This window comes from Symphodus melops (genome assembly GCF_947650265.1).
Source record: "Symphodus melops genome assembly, chromosome: 13".
Classification (NCBI taxonomy): Eukaryota; Metazoa; Chordata; class Actinopteri; order Labriformes; family Labridae; genus Symphodus; species Symphodus melops.
In genome coordinates this window covers 1,612,083-1,637,191 of record NC_136703.1, presented here as the reverse complement: position 1 = coordinate 1,637,191, position 25,109 = coordinate 1,612,083, and the positions used below count along the sequence as shown (strand labels likewise).

The following is a 25,109-nucleotide window of genomic DNA, read 5'->3' as shown; positions in this document are numbered from 1 at the left end:
TGCTGTGTGGAGGGGGGGGGGCTGTGATGGTGCATTCAGGTCCTATCGGGAACATCGGAAAGAAAATAGACTGTCCGAGTTGCTCCGACAAAACCGCAGTTTGTTACTGTTGCTGCGACATTCAGAATGTCCGAGCTGAAATCACGTGTGAACACACACACACACACACACACACACACACGCGCACACACACACACACACTCACACACACACACACACACACACACAGAGAACGTCTTCCTAACTCGGAAAATTCGAACACCCGAGCAGCACTTGAACGCAGCATAACACCTTCTAATATTTCTAAGCTGAATTTCTAAACTCTCCTGTAACATGAACAATATAAAAATGGTTGTTAAAGCTTTTCTAAATGGTATCCTTCAATGGCTTAATTATTCTTAAGAAAGTCACTCAGGAATTTTAAGATCCAGTGGTAAAACCATTGTTTCCAGTATTGTAGTGCAGTGAGGAAGTGTTTTTTTTCTTTTAGTTTTTCCATAGATGTTTTTTTTATTTATTTATTTAAGCAGTCCAGCAAATGACCTTCTAAATATGCACACACTCAACTTACGCAGTTTGACTTAATGGAGTCTGGGTTGTTATATAATCAACATTACACAGGAGTCTGGGTTGGAAACTTGAACTTGAGAGTTTTTTTAATGAACTTGCTCAATAATGCATTTATGTTTGACCAAACAAGTTAAAAATAAACATTAAAGCCTTTACGCACTTCATGTGTTCAATCCTTTTCTGATCCTTGTGTTTTTCTTTTCGCATTTGTCAATTAAGATGTCGATGCTGCCACCTAGCGGCGCTGATGAGCTCCATGCTGGAGGTTTCTTCTTCTTCGTCTTTAAATGGTCACCAACAAACGTCCAGCAGTGTACAGCGCCCCCTGTCTCCAAATTATGACCTAGAAGAGTTAATTTCATTTTGATTTACTGGCTGATTGACAACGCTGACTTGCTCTATCCTCTCCTTAAACCGTTTTCATACATTTCACTTTCATCTGGTCACGTTTATAATACAGATGTGAAGACTGGGGACCTTTGACCTTTCGTTCACAATACATTTTCCTCTTGAGAGCTATTGAAGCAGTCTGAGGGTAGTTGATAAAAAGCCTTTAATACATCAGGGCTACAGATTCAGACTGCTTCAATAGCTCCTAAAGTCAGATCCTCACACTGAAGAGCACTCACAGGAAATACTCTTCACGATTCAACCCTCATGCAGCACTCCATGCATCTGCTGTCTGACTCAGTATCAAAGGTTTGTTGATTCTTGCAGTCTTGTTTGTTTTTAACCCTCTGTAGGTTTCCTTGTGTTTATGTTGTTCAACATGTTCTGCTTGACTCAACATTTCTTTAAACATTGAATTAGATTGGTTTAACTCTTCTCCTTCCCCGCCTCTTATAGCTCATCTTTTCACATCTCCGTCTCTGAAGAACAGCTGCTGCAAATCAGTGTGATGAATAACATGTGTTACATCCTCCAACTAGAACTCAAAATCCTTCTCCCAAGACCACTTTTCAGCATTTTCAATTGGTCCCAAGTGGACTCAAATGTGAAATCAAAGACCAGTCAAGAGCACCGCTGATCAGCTATTTTTCCACGTCATTACAATGATTAAAAGAAAAACTTCAACCTCTTTGTAGTTTCAGTTTTAACCCTCATTTATGGCCACAACCTTCAAGGTGTTACTGTCCAAGTCTCGTCCTGCCTTGGTCTGGGTCTCAGAGCTCTCTGGTCGGCCTTGTACTCAGCTCGCGTGTCCTTGACCACCCCAAGCTTCAGTATACTTCACCTCTAAAGTCCGTCACTCGTTCCAATAAGAAAAACCCAGACAGAGTAAATCTAAAGATTTCTTTATTTGTATTACTTTATGTTCAGACAATCAGAAAATGACAAATCCTTTCCTTTCAAATGTCTCCTAATCTATTAAGTGATAATACAAACACCTAATGCAAAAAAAAAAAAAACTTATCTAAATTAAAACGTAGCGAACACCTGCAGCGAGTGGTTCTCAGAGCCGACCTCGATGCAGGCGACGCCGTACTGACAGATCATCCAATGAACTCGTCTCTGCGTCTACGTTCAGTCTGGAACGCTCCCGCTCCTGTTTGGTTACCGTGGAAACATCTCGAGTAGTTTTGACATTTCATCCACAGACGGCAGCTTTCACAGGTACGTTTGCTACAAAAATCGGTGTCGAGCTTCATCGTCCCAAACTGTGAACCGTCTGATTCAGGACCGAGCGTCTCGTTCAGCAGCGCCACGAAGCAATCCTTCACAAACGCTTAAACTCAGAATGTACGCACGCTCGACCACCATCGGCGAGACGACCAACAACGTCACGAGTGTCCATCTCCACCCTCGCTTTAATACTCAGAGAACGGATGCAGTGTTGGCGAGTTTCAGAAGTGCTGATACGGTTTTTAAAACTCCAAATCTTAGAGGGGTAACGAAGAGCAGCCGGTCCTCTCTCGACAAAGAGGCCGACTCCGGGCCGGGCCGAAGTCCTGAGGAGATCAGGAAGGTGGCTTTGGATGGAAGAGGGCGAGGAGACGCTGCTTCCAGGTGAACATCCGGGTCTGTACATTCCAGCGTGCGTCTGGGGGGGAATTCCTCCAGATTCATAAACAGTTAGCATAAACAGCTAGCATAAACAGTTAGCATTCCAGACTGAAGAGGCAGAGACCGAGTGATAAACAGAACCAATGCAGCTTGAACTGGAACCTTTTTTTTTTTTGCACTATAGACACATCATCCTGCTGTGAGCTAATCTCATTTAAAAAAAAAAAAAATCTATGGAGCTACAAAGTACATGTGCTTCCTCTGACAAAAATAAAACTCTACACAGACATTTTCTCTGCAGTTAGACGGACAGTCGCCTGTCTCTTCTCTGAGGTAGTAAATAAGTAGAAATATCATTAAAGGCAAGTATAGAGAACAAGGTTTGACTCGTGAACACACCACCAGGACGTGCGTGTACCCGGCCCCTTCAAAAAGTTGAATTCATGAACACATCCCCGCGTTCAAAAGTGGTGAAACTGCCACGTCGTTGTTACAGGTTAAAACTAGCGTTTAATGAGTTTTTTTTTTTTTTCCTTTTTGCAGAAAGATACATGACAAGGTAGAGGTAGAAAGTTTGACTGAATTATAACGTCAATGTCTGCCGCTAGATAAAGAGTTTAGATTCATAAAAATCTACCTTTTATACTTTCAATCTAATGGCACGAGTAAGAGCCAAAATAACTAAAAAAAAAAAAAAAAAAGCAAAATCAAAAGAGAAACAGAAACCCACAGTTCTGCGTGTTTGAGGTACAGATCCTTTTTTTTCCCTAGAAATGTTATAAGTGCTTCAACCCAGTCGAGAGTTAGACACTCTTAGAGAGGCACAACAGTAGCATTTTAAGACATTGGTGCAACACTTGGAGGCTGGTTCGTTTGCTCGAGAGACGTCCTTCAACAATCAGTTCATGGAATTAAGGCAGAAGAGAGAGCGTCGCCCCGACTCTCCTTTTCTAAATATCTTCTTTCCAATATCAAATCAATCACTCGCAACATCCAGCAGGAGGCGTCCTCCGTCTCCTCTTCACTTTGAACCAATTCTCTTGAAGTGGAGTGTCCGATACTGGGAGGCCGCCGGGAGGAGGGGGGAGGGGAGGGGGATCCAAATCACGTGGCGTGCTGCAGAGCGACTGCGTCGAAGGAACCTTGCTCAACAGTTCCTCAACTTCTTCCCGTCTCGGGCTTTGAACAGAGACTTTAAAGGAAGGTAGGGCGGGTGGGTCGGCTGGGACAGGGGGGGTGGGGACATTTTTTTTTTTTTAGTCCTAATTACATCAGATACTCTTGAGATCCAACGACGCCAGAGCCTTAAAGGAACGGGTGTCAACACCAACAGCGGCGTTTAGTGAGAAGAGAAGAACGAGGGGGAGAAGTGCTCTGAGAGGCGTCTGTTGAATTTACACTGCGTTCATTTTAAAAAGGAGGAAAAGTCACAGTTCAGATCCAGAACAGACTCCAGGTCACGCCGTGTGCTCAGGGTCGCCACCCGCCCGTCATGAAGACACGAAGGATTAAAGATCTGTTTCAGACACAGATACGAACAAATCAACTTGATTCAACTTTTTCTTTTTTTTAAGGCCTTTTCTTCAGCACGCGCTCCTCAACACATAATTTCTGACCTGTTCACACGTGCTCCTCCCAGCGAGCGGGGAACTATCACTATCAGACAGGAGGAGGGGGGGGGATGCACCGACACCCCCCCACCCCCCTTAAAGGTTAAGAGAGGGTTTGTGGTGTTTCCTGAGAGAGGAGGGCCGATAAAGGCTGTTGAAGCTACGAGCCTGAATTCACTGATCTGTTCCACGACGATAACACACGGAGGACGCAGAGCCACGTGGTCGTGGTCATACGCCTGTGAGAGAATTAGACGAGGCAGTAAACAATATAACGGCCAGGAAACCCCCCCCCCCCCCCCCCCCAACTGTTTCTAAAAACAAAACTTTATACACGTCTAATTAAAATCCAAAAATGTTGACACCTGTTTGGATTCAGCTGCAACAAAAGCAGGAGTCACAAACAGCTGATATCTGATCCTCCTTAAAAAGGAGGTAAACTCCGTCACTCTGAACGGGGGAGTATTTGGCCCTAGTTTTTGAATGAGGAGCCATGAGCAGGACTGAGATGGGCCACTTCCCCTCGACAACAACTGGACCCTCTAGTCTGAACACAACACTGAAGGGTGGAACAAAAAGGGGCGGGATTAAGACTGGGCCAACTGCTGAAACACTGACATCACTAAACCCATCTCTCCCCCCCCCTTAAATTCATAATTATTCCCCCGACCGAGATCCACGAAGAAGAGAACGTGTTGACGGGTTTTGGGGCACGGGTGGCGACCCTGAGATCCGTGACCTGGAGGGGGCTGCTGGTCTGGGAGAGGCGGAGCTGCTCAGTGCGCTCTGCTTTCTGACTCAGTCCTCCCATCAAAGTCTCCGAATCTGAACCGACGGAGACAAAGTCAACTTCATGCACGCGTGCAGAGCAGCTTCAAATGAAAACATTAAGTGCCTTTTCACCGAGTCGCGCCCCGCCGTGCAGCCGAAGGGAGGACGCACGCCGCTTACACCAAATCTTCTCGGGGAGTCCGGTCCGGACTTCTGGCTTTAAGAGCTGCTACGTTTACTGTTAAAAACAGAATCTGAACTTTTAGATTCTGGCGTCGCTTCAATGCTTCTGCAGTTCGGATGAACTTGAATGACGGGCTGTGCGGCATCCATCACTGTACCTTTAAGATTCAGTCGACGCAGCCCAGCTTTACAGGAAGTGTAAACCGTTACCGACTCAATAAGGCGGCCTGGGGTCTGCTGCGTCCCGACTGATCAGCGGATTACTGCATATTTAACAACGTTAATAGTGCCATCGAGTTTTTTGTTTTTTTTGCACGCGCTCACTGTAACGGGGGCACACCGTGACACCGTCCTTTTTCTCACTCTGTAAGGCTGTTGGCGGTCCGATATTCTCAACAACGACAAAAAAGAAAAAAGAAAGAAAGAAAAGGAGAAAATGTAGAAACATGATATGTTACTGGATTAAAAAATAAAATCCCTAACACTGGAGGAGTCCGCCTCGTGCAGCACCTATGACAACGTTTAAGTGCTTTCACTGTCGCTAACAGGTCTAAGGAAAAGAACAGGCACTACACTAAGTTTGGTTGTAGTGAGACTATCTACACTTCCTCAAAGGTTCAAGCTTCCTTTTGTTTAAATAATGAGGTAATACTGATGAGGTGATTTGTTGTGTTCAACAAGAAAAAAAAAAAAAAAAAAAAAACATGCTAAGATTAGCATCATTAGCTCTGACAGGCTAAAGTAACACACTTTTTTTTTTACATATAAAAATGCCGTTCTCATGATTTACCCTTTTTCTTGAAAAAAAATAAAATAAAATTCATGAGCTCACTTGAAGGCAACGTGAACGGGGACAGAGCTGCCTACTGCTGAAAGGCCTGGTAGTAGTGAGGTAGGGAGCTGGAAGTGCTCATAGCAGAACTGCTGTACGCCTGAGGTAGCTGGCTGTGGTTGTGGGCGCCGGGGCCCTGCGGTACGTGAGCCTGCGGAGGCTGGAAGAAGGAGAACGGCCCCGGCGCCTGAGAGGACAGCCCGGAGGAGGAGGATGGCGAGGACGTGGCGGTGGTGGCCGGTGGATAGCTCATCACTAACCCTCCCATCCCCATGTGCGGGCTGTAGGGCGGCAGGCTGAACGGCAGGAAGCCCAGGAGGGGCCCGAGGTCCATGTTAGTGGTGCAGGACAGCTCGGTCGAGGAGATAGCCGGGCTCCTGGACAGCAGGTGGGGGTCGCCGCCAGCGCCCACCCCGTCGCCCAGAACCTCCCGCTGAGGGGAGGCGGAAGTAGAGGTAGAGGAGTTGGCCACGCTCAGGTGAGGTGGGGGGGCGCTCTGCAGGTCCAGCAGGAAGCTGTCCACGTCGGTGCGAGGATATGAGGTAGATCCGTGCTGGTACCTGGCCATGTTGCCGTAGGGCTGCTGCTGCGGCGCCACCGGGGGCTGCAGGTGGTGGTGGTGCGGGTGGGACGACTGCGGGGACATGTGGCGACTCACGCCCATGCTGGAGGACAAGGAGCCCTGCATGAGGCCGTGAGCATGGCCCAACCCGGGAACCGCATTGGCTATGGGGTAGGAGTTGTACATGTCCCTGGAGTAGTTCTCCAGGGGCTCCTTGGAGACGGGGCCCATGTCGGAGGTCACCGGGCTGGGCTCCTCCTTCACCGGGCACTGAGCAGCGGGGGTGGGCGTGGCCACGGGAGTGCTGGGCGCACACGGCGGCATCAGCCCCGTTTCCTGAGCGTGACTCTTTTTCAAGTGGCGGGTCAGGTGGTCCCTGCGGCCGAAGCGTTGCGCGCAGCGCGGGCACAGGAAGTCACGTCGGCCCGTGTGCACCACGGCGTGGCGCCGGACATCCTTACGGGTATAGAAGCGGCGGTCGCATCGCTCACAGGAGTACTTCCTCTCTCTCACCGGCACGGCAGCGTTTGTGTTTCCCTCTGCTGGCGGGGGCCGGTCAATATGGCTGCCCAGGTGCTCCAGCAGGGAGGGCGCCCCCTCTGGGCAGGGCAGGGTTGCTGACGCGCTGTGGGCCGCCACCAGGTGGCGCCGATAACCCAGCTGGGTGTTGTACTGCTTCCCACACTCCTGGCAGTGGAAGAGCTGCCTGCTGGCTGGGAGGCTCTCCTGCAGCTGGCTCTTCAGATGGTCCTGCTGGTGGAACATGGTCTAACAGAAGGAACAGTACTGGCTCTGCTGGGGCGCGGGGACTCTGGCCAAGAGCCGGAGGACACACAGACAAGACTCATGAGGATTCTCCAGAGAGGCGACCGTCAGCCTGCAGACCTCTGCTCGTTTTGTTATCTCCGAGTGCTCGAGTTTGCGCTAAGTGCCGTTTGTTGAGTGTCTGACGGTCTCTCGCAGCGATGACTGGCGGTCTGTCCTGCCTTACTGGGGCAAGCCTGTGTCCAGCACTTGGTCTCTGTGACAGCAGCTGCCATAGCAACCCCAAAAGGGCTGCGGTGATGAGGAGCTCTGGAAGCAGTGACTGGGTCTGTGTGTTCCCCCCCTGAGAAGAGCTCTTGTGTTGGCCCCGTCGTCTATTTTAGTATTCAGCAGCCCTGAACGCCACAGACACAGCCGGCGAATCACAGAGGCAGATCAGCATCTCTGCAGACCTGCAAAACAGGAAGGAGAACCGTGTCACTCTGTGCACCTTCTGACCTGTAAGGTCATGTGTGCTGGATGACATCATGCATCTTACAAGAAGCAGACATTTTACTTTCTTAGATGTGACGGACAAAAAAAAAATCTATCGGCCGTGAAAACGTTTTATCATCTGTTGATCCTTGGATTTAAGGTCCAATCATGGATCAGGACTCATCGAGTCCAGTCATCTGGGAGACTGACTCAATTTATTGTTGTTCTGCTGATTATTTATTTATTTAAATGTGATTTTTTTAAAGTTATGACTTGATTTTAAATCTTAGAAGAGAAGCGTCTTGATTTTTACATTAATTTGAATGTTCGTCCGTCCTCTTATAATAAATTAAATACGTTTCCTGTTTTAAACGGCTCGTGGACTTCGAGTGTACATCAAGTATTTAAAGCTGCCAGAAGTCAGAGCAGCAGCATGAATAATTAACCCCGTGAGCGCCGAGCAGAATGATAAATCTTATTTTACAGAGAATTCAAACACGACGCCGGATTAGAGCCGCTCTAAAACATTTTTAAAAAATCTTTCTACATTAAATTGGTAAATTTATGACTTTATTCTTGTAAATGTACGAGGTTAATCTTTTTTTTTTTTCTTAAAGTGGTCGAGGTCCTGGAGCTGGAGACCAGCCGGCGTGGAAACGATGAGGAGGAGGAGTCAGCGCGCTCCTTTCCTCTGAAGACGATATGAAGAGAATCTGTCAAACACTGCGAAGCCCCAACACGGCTATCACACGCGTGTGTCTGTTATCTGCACTAGTTGAAGTGTCGACGTGCAGAGACAGTGTGTCCACACACACACACACACACAAATTAATAATAATTAATTTCACAAACAGGAAGTTTATTTTCATGTACGTGTTGAACAGCTGACTGTTCATATGATCGAGTTTCGCCACCTGACAGAGTTTTAGTCGCTCATTTTGACCGTGTCACTGATGTCGTCTTTAACACACTGAACAAGTAAATCAATTAATTATGATTAATAATATTAATCTGCTCGGACTAATCCAGCTTCATTTAGTCTTCTCACGAGCAGGAAGACAATCGAGATCAAACGACGGCTGCTCGCCGTGTGGGAAACGTTTGTTTGTATTTATTATTATTAGATTATTAGATTATAATTATATATATATTATTATTAGTGTTGGGAAGGTTCAGAGTTTTTAAGCTGGATAAAAGCAGAGGACTCGTCTTCAGTGATGTTGATGATCTGTTTCACACGTGTTTGAAACTTTTCCTTCCTGAAGTCAGAGGAATCGAAAAACAGATTTTTTTTCATGTTTCTAAATGATCAAACATGTGAAGCACCGAGCTGACAGCAGACTACAGAGGGAGTCTGCCATACTAACATGTTTATGTTCATTAATGTGCACCAGCTGTTTTAAATCAATAAATCAGTGTGAGGGGAGCTGATTGGTAAATCTGTCTCCTTTCAAAAAGGTCAAACATACAAATGCAAAGAGAAATATACTTTTTAAATACACATTTATTTTAAATGGAGATGATTTCAAACTTCAGGGCTGCATGTTCTCACACTGTGATAATGATCACATTTTGATTTATGAGCAAAACAAAAGTGATTCATGAGCAAAACACTTTAGTTTCATCTCATATTTTACTTTTTTAAATCTTCTGTAAATCTGCTCTCAATTTGACTTTAATTAGATTTTAATTTACAAAGCAGCCCTGATGCAAAAGTTTCTTTTGTTGTATTTCTGTGTTTAAAGTGCAGCAGAGAGTTCGGTGTTCTTCAGGATGTGAGTGTTCAGAGGCTCCTGGGGGAACATGAGGGCTGATGTGATGGGAGCTGGTAGTGCCATCTTGTGGCTTCACAACATGGAGCTGCCATGAAGCTCCACAGGAGAGTTTTTCTGCCACTAAAGTTGAGCTAAAAGTGAAAAAGCAAGATGTCTAAACCAGTTTGAGGACTCGTGCAGTCCGCCTGAGGGGACTTTAAGGGGGGTAGACTGCGCGTAAAGTGGCGCACGGTGCCGGGGGGACGGGGGTCACGACCACACCGGGGCTAACTGGGACTGCTAGCCCGGGCTGCGCTCGCTAAACTCGGCGGCGGCGGCGGTGAAGTTGGGATAAATGATCGGATGTTTTTTTGTTTGCAATGAGCGGCTCTAATGTCGAGTAAAGCCTGCAGGAAGTGTGCGCGCGGCGGATCGTGAAGTTAGGGGGGGAAGCCGAGCCAGCATGCTGGATTTAAAACACAAAAGATGAGCGCTTCACCAAGTTAGGTCCGAGTTTGTGTTGAGCTAACTAACTAACTCCTCCATATTTTTTCTTCTTTAGGTTTACTCTGCAGGAGGAGGAGGAGGAAGGGGGGGGGTTACCGGACTCGAGCTCCACGGTGGATCACTTACCGACTGCGCGTCCCGTCCATCTCTCCGTCCAGCCTCCATTCCGCCTCCACATCGACATTTTGGGACAAGTTTCTTTAAAAGATGTTTGTCAGAGTCCGGGGCCTGGACCGCTTCTGGGCGCCGCGCTGCTACTGGGACCGGGAGCCATGCATTCTGGGAGAGTGACGTCACGACCCGGGCTGCAGAGAGGAGGACCTCCAGCAGCAGGATCCGGAGCTGCTGCACAAACACAACACGCACAAATACTTGTGGATATATTTAGCTCCCATTGATTCAAACCAAATGCATGCATCAAAAGATCACTTAGAGAGGAGCCATTTAATGAACAGCACTTTTTAATCACTTTTAATAATATCAACTTTTAGTGATTAAAAATGCAGCTTAAAGATTCATTTCAATTCGATTCAACTAAAAAAACTTTCAGTGCAGCTATACTAAAAATTAACTAAAGAATAAAGTGTCATGATGTAAATACAAAGGCAGATAAGAAGTTTTTTGAACAACTCGTGTGAAATTCCTGTTCTATAAAGACATGAACTTAAAAACAGAACAAATACGTTTTTAAAAAAGTATCTGATAAAAAAGATGGAGCATATGTTCCAGACTGAGGCGGTGCATAATAAAAACATTCCTGCATGGTCAGAGATTTGATGGGATTGAAGAAGTTGTTGCTGCATGGTGTGAGGCCAGCCTTTGGACGAACCAACATCTTAACATCAAGACTGACAAAACAAATTAAAATATTTAAAAAAGAAATCTATTGTTTTTTAAGGTTTACTGTTCTATTTTATTGTTGGCATTCCTTGTGGATGGATGGATTGCATTGTGCAGAGAAACATGTTGCCTACTATGACAATAAACACTTTGAAACTTGAATGAAGAAAAAACTGGCATGTAATGAAGCGCGATAGTAATAATGGGATAAAAAATAAACGATAATCCCCGTGAAAAAAATCAAACAGCTCCTCTTCATCAGCTGCTGTTTGTAATGTCTGAGCTTTGTGTTGTGTGTTTGCCAAAGGACGTTTTCTGTCACTGTTTGGACCCAGACAACAACGTTTATCTCGGGAGTGTTGTCTGACATCCTCCACTCTGAGTACGAGCTTCTTCCTTAGAAAACTGAACCACTTTAAAAAGTCTTTGTTCCCACATCAATCCAAAAAAATGTTGTTCAATAAATATATTTATATATATATTTATTGGTCTGACATGCAGCAAAGGGCCATGGTGGGATTCAAACCCAGGACTGCTGCGACAAGGACTAAGGCCGCTGTACATGGGGCACCATCTCCTTAGCTTAACTTCAACATGTAGCGTCTCTAATTCACATGCTTTCGTGGAGACGAGTGGACAGAGAGAGAGAGAGAGAGAGACATGCAGGCGGAGCTACGGGTCGGATTTGAACCCAGGATGCTCACTTAGATAGATAGATAGATAGATAGATAGATAGATAGATAGATACTTTATTGATCTCGAGGGAAATTCACTTTGAGGTCTACAGCTTCTGTACATGCCGCACGCCCTTTAACCACTCGACCACCAGCGCCCTGAATACACATTTCTTATTAATATCCAACTCGGCTATGATCAAGGCAGAGTGTTACATGCATATTTTATCATCATGGTTGTTTCAGCATGTTTGCATTCTGATGTCATTTATTCTTTAACACGTTAGTCTTTAGTGATGTTGATATTTAATGTTGATATTTAATGTTGCATTGTTTTAAAGAGAACAGTTTCCTCTCTGTCTTACTGTCACTGCAGGTTTCTGCTCACAATATGAAATGCATTTAAATAATTCTCTGTTCAAGTTGCATGATCTGTAATAAGTCTGAAATAAGCATTACTTCCATTATTATATTAATATATGATTTGTTTAGATTTGGTGGGTGTAATAAGGCCATGTTTACCTTTACTAGCTGAGAGAGGAGCGAGCGGGCGACGACGGACAGCAAAGGGACTGAGGTCTGATCCGAAGCCATGGCCGCTTGGCCTCCGTACATGGGGTGCACAACACAACCACTAGGCCATCTGATACCCCACCACTGACCAAACTTTAATCTAAATCTCTTGTCTTAATTCTCTGTTGTAAAATAATTTAAAATTCTCATTTATTGGTCACATACACACTATTATTCTTTGCACCCTGCGTCGTGAAATGTTTTTACACTATAGCCAGCCATGATGAATGCACATCTTTTACGTGACATAGACTTAAGATACGACAGACACCCTGAGAATCCCCCAAAAATTACTATTAAAAAACATTGTGCAGGATGTTGTGCTCACTTTCTTGGGACTTTGAGGTCTCCATAAGATACAAAAAAAATCTATTAAACTGAATATTGCATTTTTAAAAAACGGCATGATTGTTTTGTTGTTTTGCATCACTGATCTTGTCTCAAATTCTGTTCTATGTTTTGTAGAAAAAAAAGATTAAATAAAAAGTTTTGGAAAAAAAACAGTATTATGTATATGTATTTCTTACATTATAATTTAAGGGGTGTGGTAAATACCACCTCCTCGTGTAGTGCACCAAACTGTACAACAGCTGTGTAAGATGTGCACTTAAATGTGTTCACATGACCCAATTCATATTTCTGTTATTGGCCGATTTAAAAACCAAAGAGATCCTTTGTTTCCCATCCGGCCCTCCGCTGTACATCACTATGATTCAGAGAACATGTTAACTTAATGGACTCATGTTTTATGTATGAAGGGCCTGTGACATGTGACATGAGTGTGTGTAGAGGAGAGGAGTCATACAAATGTTCTCTTCTCATATCAAACATCAGGATTTGTTTCTTTCTGCAGTTTAAAAAGCTGCTCCATGTTTTGTTGCATTCCTGCGGAGGGTTTGACCTCTGACCTGGTTGTTGCATTCCTCAGAGGCTTGTCCTGCAGCAGCACACACTCAAACACACACACACAGCCAAGCCAGCTCTGCACACACACACACACATACACACACTGCTTCTGTGCTACAGAGGGACGATATGTGTTGAGCTAGCTCCGAACAAGCCGACAGACATCAGAGAGCCAGCATCGTCCCGAGCTGCAGGACCGTCTCTTCTCGACCTCCTCACACTGAATCCGGATCGTAGTGAGCCTTTTTGTTGTTGCTGAGCAGCTAAGAAGTCGCCATCGCTTCGCTTTGTAGACACACAGACAGCAGCAGCAGCTAGCCGCAGACACAAGCGCAGAGGAAATGAAGGACAAACAAAAGAGAAAGAAGGAGCGGACCTGGGCTGAGGCTGCTCGCATGGTAAACACTCTCATTTAACATGCATGTGAATGAATCCGTGTGAAACGATGCATCCAGATGTGCTGTTGTGTTTGAATATTCCCCTCACGACCACAGTCCTGAGCATGCTAGCCCAATCAAGCTAGCTCATGCTAACGTGTCCACTTTGCAGGATATATGTATTTATATATAAACACACGTGGTTTGAATGTGTGTATGTATGTTGGTTGTATGTTAAATATAACCAGGGGATGCATGCCTGTTACATAAAGCTGCGTGTCTCGTTTTAAAAGCAACATGCTAACGCAGGCTAGCATGCTAGCACCTAAAGCTCTTTGTTTGCTAGGCAACGAGCCTGCTAGCTTGAATGCTAATCATCATTCAAACAAACCCCGGAGTGAAAGAAAGACAGTGTGGGTGTGCTGTGAACAAACCAGGGCATTAAAAACAAGTCACCTGGTCGATTTTTATAACGCGAAAGAAACGTGTGTTTAATTGTAATAGTTGCTAATGTTGTTGCTCACAATGCTAGCCTGGGTTAGCACAGCTGAATGCTAACTCAGCTGTGAGGGGAGAAATCAGAGACATCCTGCAGATCAATCCTGCAGCTCTTTGTCTGATCATTTTAAAAACACATGTTTAAATTGAGTCAGCAGGGATGGGACGATTCGATTCACGATACTGAGTCAACGATATATATTTATTTTACTGAATGGGACATGATGGTGAATCAGATCCTGCAGGAGCTGCTCGTCTGGTCTGTTTTAATGTGTTTTCTCTCAGTAAGAGGAGATGTTGATATCTGCATTCAGTTTTTATCTTTTTGTCTTTAAGGAAGCCAAAATACTTCCATGCCTCCCATCTTTAAAGGCGGCGGTGCGTTTCTAATGCTTGGGAAATGTTTTGACACTTTTTGCTTGATAAATTTCACACAATGAAATTATTTCTAAAAATGATTAGTGTTTGTTGTTTTCTTTCAGATAATTTCTCGTGTTTCTGATGCATTAATGAACCCTTCCTGTGGTCAGGACTGGGCGATAACATCGAGTTTTTAACATATAAGGACATATTTTCAGACAAGATATATTGGGTTAGACGATATCGTTAATATCGATATATAAAATAACGTTAAATTCTGCCGAGCTGCCAGTTCACCTGTTTCTCATCTCACTGTCTCTCGCCCCCCCCCCCCTCTCTCTCTGAGACAAATGGACAACAAAACACAAAACTGTGTTTATTCTGTGATGCAGGAAATTAATTATTTCACAAACAGGAAGTTGTATTTTAATGTACATGTTGAACTTGTGTTAATATGAGATGTATCGCCATTCAGTGAGAAAATATGGAGACATGATTTTGGGTCCATATCGCCCCGCCCTACCTGTCGTTTAAAGTGAAGTTTAAGTCGAGGAAGAGGTTTTAAATATCGTGTTCTGTGTTATTTCTTCGTGTCTTTAAAGTACGAAGGTGAATCGAAGCAGCTTGTCGGGACTTTTTGTTGTTGTTGTGGATTCACAGCTCTCACAAACTCCTCGCCTCTGAGGCGTAGTCGACACGTGGGCAGGTGTTTCTCCTCCGTCTACAAAAATAATCCCGTCCACTAACGCTGAGCACGCCAACTCAAAAACGATGTCTTTGACCTACGTGAGGACGAGGCCTCCGACACTAAGTCCAGTCCCGTTCACAAAGTCTACCTTCAGTTTTAGACTGACATTTTGTCTTTATTAAAACTTCTTACTCAACTGAGGAAACGATAAATCATCTAACTGTCAACCTACCCATGTGTTGGAAATGTGTCTTTGCCTCTGGATCAGGTCCCTCACAGGTCCCTCTTGTGGTGCTGAGAAACCCTCGAACCTCGGTCAGTCCGGCACCTCCCTCTTAACTTTGAAACCTTTAAACATCAAGCCGAGCACTTTAGATATATGAAAGGATGTGTTCACGTTTATCGTCACATCCTCGTGGTAGGTTGAAATTAATTATATTGGTTTAAGAGCTGGGGGGAGGGGGAGGGGGGTCCTCCAGGCTCACACTTTATCATAATGATACCTGAGACCTAAGAAGAAGAAAACATGTAAAATGACACAAAGAAGAAAAAGTCTGAGAGCACAGTTGGGTCGTAGTCGATGTTGAACAGGTGAGAGTAAGGGAGAGTCTCTGATAGGTTTTGGGAGTTGGATCAGAGAAGACCCCGTCCCCCCAGGACTGACGTTGGGCCTCCGATTGGTCACTTCCTGAATTATTATTATTATTATTATTATAACCAGTACGCCTCACCTTGTTGAACAGACCGACATCCTTTCACGTGCTAAAACAAAAAAAATAATTAAAAGTAGCTCTTGAATATTTTAGTGTTTAGTGTCCTCAAAGACACGTGTGTGACCGTTTGGCGTCCCGTTAGTGGGCGGGGACGCGTCCTGCAATATGGCGACGTTAATGCAGAATCTCACTCGGTGGAGATCAGACTCATTCCTGCTGCTCGAGTCTGTTTGAGGCTGATTTTCAATGTCAGGATCTTTTCACTGCCTTCGTTTGCAACAAGGAACGTTTTCATTCAGACCGGCGGTTCTTTAAAGAGCGACGGCAAATATGGAACCGCACAAACAGAACGTCTTTATGTGGAAGATGTGCGAGTGGAGACTCATCCCGTAAAACAAATGCGGTCTGATATCCTCTGCAGATTTAAGTCTGCCATTGATTCATCCTCCAATAACCTGATTGTGTGTTTTGGGTTTTTTTTTAAAGGACGTATAAAATCAGGAGGAGCGATCTGTTGTCGTCTAGGTTGATCTTCCTGCCTCTCTTTTTTCCGATGCATGTGTTTTTAAAGGTGTGTCTTTTCCAGGTGTTGGAGAACTTCTCAGACGCACCCATGACTCCCAAACAAATCCTCCACGTCATCCAGACCAAGGGGCTAAAGGAGATGCGGTAAGAAGCGCACACTCGGACAACAAAACACGCACATTGACTGTTTCTACGGATCACCTGCTCGCATTGCAGCGTCGTGATCCAGTTGCAGATCTGAACCTGATTTCAGTCATGCAGACGTGAGAATTTGCCGTGGAGAAATACACATCCAATAAAGTAAATAAATCACAACGGATTTTAGTCAATTGAACTAAAGTTGATAGTCAGGCGGTTAAGTTCCAATTTATAAAGTCTTGTCATTTTAAAGGTCACATGACCTCCTCCTCCTCTTCAGATGAAATCAGTGTCCTCGCTCCTCTTCATCATGTGTGTGAAGTGTGTTGTTGTAAATCCACTCTGATCCTGTCTTTGATCATGTCTATAAACCCCTCTATTTCAGCCCTGCTCAGAACAGGCTGTTTCTGTGTCTGTAGCTTTAAATATGTAAATGAGCTGTGTCTGACCACGCCCCCTCTCTGGAAGGGCTCGGGTGTACTCGCTGCTTTCTGGCTCCATGTCCTATTGTTTACGCTGAGAAGGCAGACTCAGAGGGCAGAACAAACACCTAGCTGTGGGAGTGTCACCCACCTGGGGGAGGGGCTACTGCCCTTTGTGATGTCATGAAGGGAAAGACTCCAAACAGCCTGTTTGAGCACACATTTTCTGAAAAGTGGAGCAGGCAGAAGACGGAGAGGATGGACTCTTCTCATCATTGGGGGGTTTGTAGACTAGAGACGCATGTTAGAGGAACATGGAGGAGAGGATTGAACAGAACATGTGACCTTTAAGTATTTTTGTCTTTGTCGGTGAACTGACGGCCCGGCAGCACACACATTAACTGAACTTGCAAATCTGTGATGTTCTAAACAAGCTTTTTTAATTTCCTTTCCTTTAATTTTCTCGTTTCGTCTCGGACCATCGGGCCTGCTGCGGACTCGAACAGGAGGTAGGATGATATACCTCTATTTATACTTCTCTTCTGTGACCTCACACCTCGCCTCTGTTCCACTCTTGTTCACACTCCTCGAGCCCTAAACACTCACTGTTGACACAGTCAGGAGAATTACATTACTGCCAACGAATAGCAGAACAATACCGTCGACATTTCACACACTCACACTGCTGAAAATATGTAGATCATGTCAGGAGGACTGCTGCGGACATTCTCCTGATCTGGTTGATGCACATGCATCCCTGTCAGACAGGAGGTGGGGGGGAGGGGGGGGGGGTCTCCTGAGTCAGCTACATGGAGCTAAGAATACAATGAGAGCGACATCAACAGCAGAGTAGAACAAACAAAATACAGCCGTTTGATTGCGTGCACTCAGATCTGTCCGGCCTCAGACCATCAGCAGCCCCGCCCACTCGCTCGAGGTGGATTCTCCTGCTCTCAGCTCACTCAGGAAAAAATGTTTGGGGGGCCGTGAAGTCAGAGTGAAGCAGTAAAAATGTAATGAACATTTCCTTTTCATTCATTTGCAGAATTGACTGAACACGTTAGTTACCTTTTTCTGTGCATGTTCGTCATCACAGGAAGCGCTGACGTGTCCGTTATTACAAACTGGAGTTACTCGAATGTTTTTTGGGCTTCAGCTCCACACTGAGGCGTCCTCAAGCTTCTTAACTAGAGTAACCTCTGTCTTCAGTCCTTTGAGTTTAATCTGTGTGTGTGTGTGTGTGTGTGTGTGTGTGCAGCGGCACAGCTCCTCTGGCCTGTCTGGTCACCATGCTGCACTCCCAGGTGAGAGGAGACCGAGTGAAGAACAGCATCTTCTTCAAGCTGCCTGGACGGATGAGCCTGTTCACCCTCAAGGTAATCTGACTTCACTTCACTTCATCAGTGACGGGAGTTTACGTCGACATCATTCGAGGTGTTGGTAGATAATTATAACTGAAGATGACGCTCAGCGTAGCACCAAGCTGCTCGGTGATGTGTCGATTTAAAACACGACTACAGCATCACGTGACGTGCGTCACACGAGCAGCAGACTTCCTTTGTTCCACAGAAGAAGAGAGAGAAGCGTTAACTCTTTATTTCGCACTCTGCAGAAGAACGCCCTCCAGTGGACAAAGACGACGTCAGAGACGGAGACGCCAACGGAGGCCGGCGGGAGCACGGCTGCTTCCAGCAGCGGCGCGCACGCAGCGGCTGGAGCGTCGGGCGGACCCGCAGACGCCACCGAACAGGAGAGCTGCGACTCGACCGAGACCAACGCTGGTGCAAGCGGAGACAATGACGGTAACACGACAGTGGCATCACACACACACACACACACACACACACACTGACACACACACACAATCTGCAATCTTAGCGTGTCTCTATAAACTCATATCTGCGTGCATGTGCAGACATCATCAATCAAACATGAGCTACAAATCTTTAGATTTCCTGACTTCTTATTGGTCTGTTCCTGGGTCGCCGCTGGTTGGTGCGTGTGACCCATGAGCGAGCGCTGGATTCCTCGGGGGGGGAACTTCACTCTCTCTCCTCTGTTTCAGGCTCCGTCTCTAAAGTTACACGTCTGCATCATGACGACGTGGCGTGCACAGCTTGTATGGCTTTCTAAAGTTCCTGCAGAGTTTGAGACACGGTGAAGCTTCATAGACGTCTTTGTTTCTCTGCGTTGCAGCCTCAGTGGATGAGAGCTCGTCCAGCGCCTCGTGCTCCACCGAGCCGCAGCCCACCATCAGCCAGCCTCAGACCCGCCTCAGCAGATCAGCCGGACAGCAGGGACGCACAGAAGCACAGCAGACCCAACACACTCCACACGCCCAGACCAGACTGAGCCGCTCCAGACAGGTCAGCCCCCCCACCGGCTGCTCCGTGTTTACCATAAAGCATGTGTTCATTCAGGCAAGAATTACAGAGAAGACCGATGATTCTTAACGTACTTCTGTTTGACAGTCGGGGAGACAGAGGAAGAAAGCAGTCATGATGCCTCGTGTTGTCCTCACCCCTCTTAAAGTAAACGGCGAGCACGTCCCCTCAGGTACTAAATCACCCTTTTTTTATTTTTACAGTCCGAGTTCAGAGTGTTCTCGACGCCTAACCCCGTTCTTCTTTGTTTCTTCCTCTGTGGCAGGACCCATGAAAAGGAGTCGAGGCGGAGTCGACGTGGACTTCGAAACGCCGGGCTCCATCCTGGTCAACACGAACATCAGAGCGCTCATCAACGTGCGGACCTTCTCGGCTTTCCCCGCTCACTCCCAGCAGCAGCTGCTGCAGCTTCTGCCAGAGGTGGACAGACTGGTGCGTCGTCTTCCTCTCCTCACAGTTTATCCACTGCACTTTGTTCATGGCACGTCCAATAAACCATGAGAAACCAGGGTCGTAACGTCGTCCTCCTAAAACCAAGGAGGACGTCGGTCCGAGTTGGACTCTCACTTAGTGGATTCACGTGTTTGGACAGTTTGCAGGACTAAACAAACGTTTGTCCTCCCTGCAGGTTGGATCTGATGGCATGGCCCGACTGAGCAGTTCAGCTCTCAACAATGAGTTCTTCACCCACGCTTCCCAGAGCTGGAAGGAGAGGCTGGCTGAGGGTAAGTTTGACTGAAACTGGGAATGTGCTGGCTACACCTGGAAAGGAAGAAATCCCTTGGAGAGGCTAAAAGTAATCAGATACAGCAGCAGTGTGATCAGCCAGAAAGCAGCCGGTGTGCCGGTCAGGGTGTCAGAATAAAACCACAGTCCATACACGGATGATTTCCTAGATGCACTGTACCTCTCCATGAAACAAAAACACACACGGGGCTTCATGCCTCCATCAGATCAAATCTCAACAGATCAGCAGACAAACAGGTTTCATCTAACCGTAAACCAGAAAAAGAAAGAATAAACATTTTCAATAAAATAACTGGTTAAAGAAAAGAAGTCACCTTTTTTTTTTATCCAGATTTTTCTGACTGTAGCACCTTCCACGAGTCAAACGAGCTTCCTTCTGTGTTTGTTTGGTTTAGGTGAGTTCACCCACGAGATGCAGGTGCGATTCCGACAGGAAATGGAGAAAGAGAAGAAGGTTGAGGCGTGGAAGGAAAAGTTCTTCGAAGAGTATCACGGGCAAAAGTAAGAGCTTGAGTTTGACTTGACTGTTTCACAGCAGCCAGATCAGGCTGTTTGTAGAGTGAGAGCTTCCTGTTAGACGTTGCACTGTGATTTGCAGACGATTGTTCCATGATGTCCTAAAACGTTTGTTGTGTACGTTCAGGTCTGGGCTGACCAAAGAGGAGTCCCTCAAACTGACGGCGAGTGAGGCCAGTGAGGTGGCAGCGAGCGTGCTGAAGAGCGACGTAGCTGTCGTCGCAACACCCAAGAGACGCAGCGTCGGCCGCCGGAGGAGAGATGGACGCATGAGGAGACGCACTCGGGCCGACCTGCGCCGAAGAGCCCGCCGGACCCTCTGTAAGGCCACTCCTCCTGCCCTGCAGGCGACAGACGCTGCTGAAGCCAGCGCCGCTTTGGACATCTCCACGGTGTCCGTGGGCTCTCCCATGTCTGACAACACGCTGGTTCAAGGCGAGGTGGTGCTGCAGGCCGAGTGCGGTGTGGAGATCCCAGCTGAGAGCACCTCCATAGAGTCCAAGCCGTCTCCTGCTCCAGAGCCGGTCACGATACCAGCCCCCACTCCCACTCCCACTCCGACCCCAACTCCCACTCCCACCCCTACTCCCACTGCTACTCCCACTCCCACTCCTACTCCCACACCGACTCCAAGCCCCAGCCCCAGCCCAGCCTCCACCAGCGCCAACGAAGAGCCAGAAGTTACGGCCCGCCTGCTCCCAGAGGAAGCTGCACCTGTTCTGCCTTCAACGTCCTCCCCCTCTCCGTCCTCCTCCTCCTCTTCCTCTTCTTCTTCGTCTGCCTCTTCACCAGCCTCCTCACCCTCCTCTCCTTCCGACAGGCAAGGGGCTTTTGCAGCAGGCTTGGACTCTTCCTCCTCCTCCTCAGCCTCGTCCAGTGCTGCAGTCGCAGCCGATCCCCTGGACGACACCGCCTCCGTCGTCACCTCCGTCACCGGGGGAACCGCCACCAGCAGCCGTGAGAGCAGCCCTTCAGCCAGCCCAGCCTCCACCCCCGTTCCCAGCTCCCAGCCCAAGGAGAAGAGGAGACCCGAGGAGGCTCAGGCCTTTTCCAGCTTTCCCGAAAAGAGGCCGCGGTTGGATGACCGTCAGTCCTTTCGTACCACAATTGACGGTGTCCGTACGGAGAAGCCGCAGCCGACAACAGAAGAGCCCAAGGTGCCGCCAATCCGGGTCAGTATTTATTTTTATTTCACGAACCTTCCTCAACACTAATGCTAACGTTCAAAGGATCCTTAACCCTCCGTCTTTGTCTTCCGTCACAGATTCAACTGTCCAGAATTAAACCTCCCTGGGTCAAAGGCCACCCCACCTACCAGATCTGCCCACGGATCGTGCCCCCCGGCGAGGGCTCGCGGCGGTCGGGGACGGGGGGCGCGCGCACCTTGGCGGACATCAAAGCCCGCGCCCAGCAAGCCCGCGCCCAGCGCGAGGCCGCTGCTGCTGTTGCAGCCACTGGCGACGGGACAGGGACGGACGGGGTCAGGCTGCGGCCTGCTGCTGGGCTACCGGATAGCAGCAATGGACGACGAGCGCGAGAGCATCCAGGACCTATCGAGCCCGGAGGAGGAGGAGGAGGAGGAGGAGGAGGAGGAGGAGGAAGTGGAAGAAGGGGAGGTGGTGGGATGGAGGAGCAGGGATCGTCTTCGGGCTCTAATTCGTCTGGAACACAACTACAGCTTCACCATGTAGAGCCCGTGTCCCAGCCTTCGCCTTCGCTGTCCTCTACCTCCACCTCCATGTCCCTGGAGCCCCCTCAGACCCCGAGTCCTCCTCCAGAGGAGCTCGCCATGGGAGCAGAAGACGGAGAGGAGACGGAAGAAGCATCAGCCGATGTCCGGAGCTCCTCCTCCAATGGCCTCGCAGACAAGGCAGCCGAGTCCTCCTCTCCAGAGTCGGACTCCGTGTCCAAGTCTTTGACCGCCAAGTCGGCCGGGCAGAGACGGGACCACGACTCTGCTGCTCCCTCTGAGAGAGCTAACCCAGGTCGGGAAAAACCCTCCTTGGTCCCAACCTCGATCCCAGATTCCCTTCCCAGGTTTGGAGCCCAGGGAGTGGATGTTATTCAGAAGCTCGCCGGCTCCTGTCAGCCCAAAGAGAAGGCGAAGGGGAAGGAGGCCGGGCTCGGCGGTGTCATCCAACACGGCTCACATCATGTGGACCCGCCGGAGATGTTCTCCCACTCGGCGACGGAGAGGAAGCAGGCGAACGCGTCCTCGCACCAACCCGCAGACTCCCCTGAGAAGGACGACGAGGCCGGGACTCACAGCGACTCAACAGAAACCGCCTCGGACTGCGAGAATGATAACCAGGAGGACGATCCCCACCCCGATGAGGACTGGTGCCCTCAGCTGCGCACGCCGAGAAACGGTCAGCTGGTCATCTGCAGCCCTCCTCCTCCTCCTGCTCCTCACAACCAGCAGCCAGTCATCCACGCCCACGTGTCCAGCCGCCAAGGTCAGACGGTCATCCAGTCCTGCTTCCCCAACGGCCTGCCTAATTCTCCGTACAGCCGACCCCACTCCACGAATGTTGTGGTCAAAATGGAGCCCGGAGAGGATTGTAGAATCTCGAGACAGATCTCTGAAGACGAGTACCGCGGAGGATTAAAGCCTGCCGCCGCTCACCTGGACTCGGCTGCCTCCAAGAGACTGACGAGCTCAGCCAGACCCGTGTCCACCGTGGAGGCCAACAACCCGTTAGTCACCCAGCTGCTACAGGGGAGTCTGCCCCTGGAGAAGGTTCTGCCCACGCACACTGCCAACAGATTAGAGATCAGCCGTTTACCAGGACCGCAACCCAGACCCCCCGTGGCGAAAACCCCAGGGGCACGAGGGAGGTCTCCAAACCTGGATCTGTCTCAGAACCACACCAAGTCTCCGCCAGGTCGTCCAGTCTCCTGTCTCATGGAGGCCCCGGCTGTATCCCAGTACCAGTCCCAGCAGGCCCCGGGAGCGGTCCCGGTAATCACCTCCCTGCCAACCTCGTCCGCTTCAAGCTCGATGTATAGAAGTAAGTCGGAGCTGAGCGCGGTGGAGGCCGCAGGCGTCAAAGACTCTCACGGCCCTCAGGGGCTCAATCCAGACCGACCACAGAACTCCCTCCGCTCTCTACACAACGGTCCGTCTCCTCCCAAGACTGAACCCTGTCTCGCCGATGTGCTGCCGACAATTAAGATCAACTGGCGTCCGCCTCAGTCTCAGCTCCCCCACCCTCACCAACAGCAGCTGTCTCCTGCACCCTCTGTGAAGAATGAAGTGGGTGCTCGGCCATCTTGCCAGGCTTTCTCCAAGTCATCCCCCACCAAACCGCTGAGTGTCACCAAAAAGGAGCCCGGCAGCTCTTTGGACGGCTACTTGAGCGGCGGGGCGATGGAAGGGCTCCTCAACATGGAGATGACTTTTGCCCGAATGGCAAAAAAGGAACACAACAAAGGTCCCTACTCCTCCGGCTCCCCGTCCTCCTCCTCCTCCCCGTCCCCCTCCTCCTCCCTTCCCTTCCATCTGTACAGGAAGCTGCCCAAGCAAGGAGGAGGAGTCAGCTACACGGCCAACGTGTCCGTGATGGATAACGGCGGATTCGCCCGCAGCATGGCAGACAGTGTTCTCCAGCTGCGCCCCCGCTTGACCTCCACGCAGGCCACCCTCAGCATCCAGGCCTTTACTGACAGTGCGACCGAGGAGGTGGCGCTCAAGTGCTCGTGCCGCCTCAAAGCCATGATCATGTGCCAAGGCTGCGGTGCCTTCTGCCATGACGATTGCATCGGGCCCTCCAAACTGTGCGTGTCGTGTCTGGTGGTCAGATAGTGTGTTACTTTGCCGTCTGTGCGAGCGGCAGCAGGACTGAGGGGGGTCGGAGTGTACAGAACGCAGGAGGAGCCTGACAGGCAGGATTTGCCTTGTATGATAAATTTGGTCTGTATTTTTTGTTGTTGCAGATTTTCAGATTTTTTTTAGCTGTATTGATATATTATTATTATTATTATTATTATTGTTGTTGTTATAATTATTGTGAATTCGGGGCATGATCGATTGTAAATTGTGCCTTTTTTCTTTTTTTTCTTTTTTTTTTTTTTTCTCCTCAAAAACATTTACCTCATCTTATCTCGCTCCACCTGTCATCACTCGGTGGCCATCATTGTTTTGGTCCCTTTGGTCCTCAGTGGACAGGGACTTATTCTTGTCTCTTTGCGCAAAGAAGTATTTTTTTAACCATTAAAATGAGTAAATGACATTGTTTCACTGCTTTGAGTTTTTCGGTATGTTCAGTGTGATAACACGGCTGTTCAGTGGATCCCACAAATCCTTTAAAGTCGTACAACGGATTCAAAACGCTTCAGAAGGTTCCATGATCTTTAAACTAAAGAAAGGTGCTTCCTTTATAACGTCCTTCAGCGTAGGAAACACTGGACCATCCTTTAGCAAAGGAGAGTAGGACGTTCTGTTTCATTCACTTAGGATTTCTTTGTACATTTTTATGCCTAAAACATTTTGTAAAGTTTTTAGAAATGTTCTTATTTTGGATTAATGTTTAAGCGAACCCGTGACAACCGTTTGGTTTTACTTTTGTAGCCTGGTAGCTTATATTCCCTTCATTTTGTTTTAACAGTTCATGAGATGGTTGCCAGGAGTCAACAACGGTTATGTAAAATATGCAAAAACTATTTTAAGATGGGACGTTTTACTTTTTTTTCTAAGAAGGTCAAAAACATTTAAAG

At 47.9% G+C, this 25,109-nt stretch overlaps 2 protein-coding genes across 3 annotated transcripts; one reads left to right on the top strand and one right to left on the bottom strand.

Annotated features, from left to right (window-relative positions):
• Window positions 1-5,816: 5,816 nt before the first annotated feature.
• On the bottom strand, window positions 5,817-10,434 carry LOC306834100 (zinc finger protein PLAGL2-like). Its single transcript, XM_079359871.1, has 2 exons — window positions 10,159-10,434; window positions 5,817-7,749 (listed from the first exon to the last, which is right to left on the bottom strand). The coding sequence occupies exon 2, from the start codon at window positions 7,295-7,297 to the stop codon at window positions 6,002-6,004; it is 1,296 nt and encodes a 431-aa protein (XP_079215997.1). The 5' UTR covers window positions 7,298-7,749; window positions 10,159-10,434; the 3' UTR covers window positions 5,817-6,001.
• Window positions 10,435-12,969: 2,535 nt separating this feature from the next.
• Window positions 12,970-24,625, top strand: asxl1 (ASXL transcriptional regulator 1). 2 transcript variants are annotated; one of them, XM_079359849.1, is made up of 11 exons: window positions 12,970-13,423; window positions 16,248-16,331; window positions 18,003-18,122; window positions 18,359-18,548; window positions 18,943-19,112; window positions 19,218-19,302; window positions 19,396-19,562; window positions 19,759-19,855; window positions 20,273-20,378; window positions 20,521-21,565; window positions 21,658-24,625. In XM_079359849.1, the coding sequence occupies exons 1-11, from the start codon at window positions 13,367-13,369 to the stop codon at window positions 24,196-24,198; spliced, it is 4,662 nt and encodes a 1,553-aa protein (XP_079215975.1). In that variant the 5' UTR covers window positions 12,970-13,366; the 3' UTR covers window positions 24,199-24,625. The 2 variants fall into 2 exon arrangements, with proteins under 2 accessions (XP_079215975.1, XP_079215976.1); XM_079359850.1 differs by lacking the exons at window positions 12,970-13,423; window positions 16,248-16,331 and adding an exon at window positions 17,215-17,255 and having other exon boundaries at window positions 18,005-18,122; window positions 19,218-19,562.
• The last annotated feature ends 484 nt before the right edge of the window (window positions 24,626-25,109 follow it).

What these genes read in the sequence shown, in the direction of transcription:
- LOC306834100 (XM_079359871.1), bottom strand. Translation starts at nt 7,297, where the DNA reads ATGTTCCACCAGCAGGACCATCTGAAGAGCCAGCTGCAGGAGAGCCTC.
- asxl1 (XM_079359849.1), top strand. Translation starts at nt 13,367, where the DNA reads ATGAAGGACAAACAAAAGAGAAAGAAGGAGCGGACCTGGGCTGAGGCT. An exon ending in AGGGGCTAAAGGAGATGCGG is followed by an intron (nt 16,332 to 18,002) that starts TAAGAAGCGCAC and finishes GTGTGTGTGTGC; the next exon opens with AGCGGCACAGCTCCTCTGGC. An exon ending in TGCCAGAGGTGGACAGACTG is followed by an intron (nt 19,563 to 19,758) that starts GTGCGTCGTCTT and finishes TCCTCCCTGCAG; the next exon opens with GTTGGATCTGATGGCATGGC.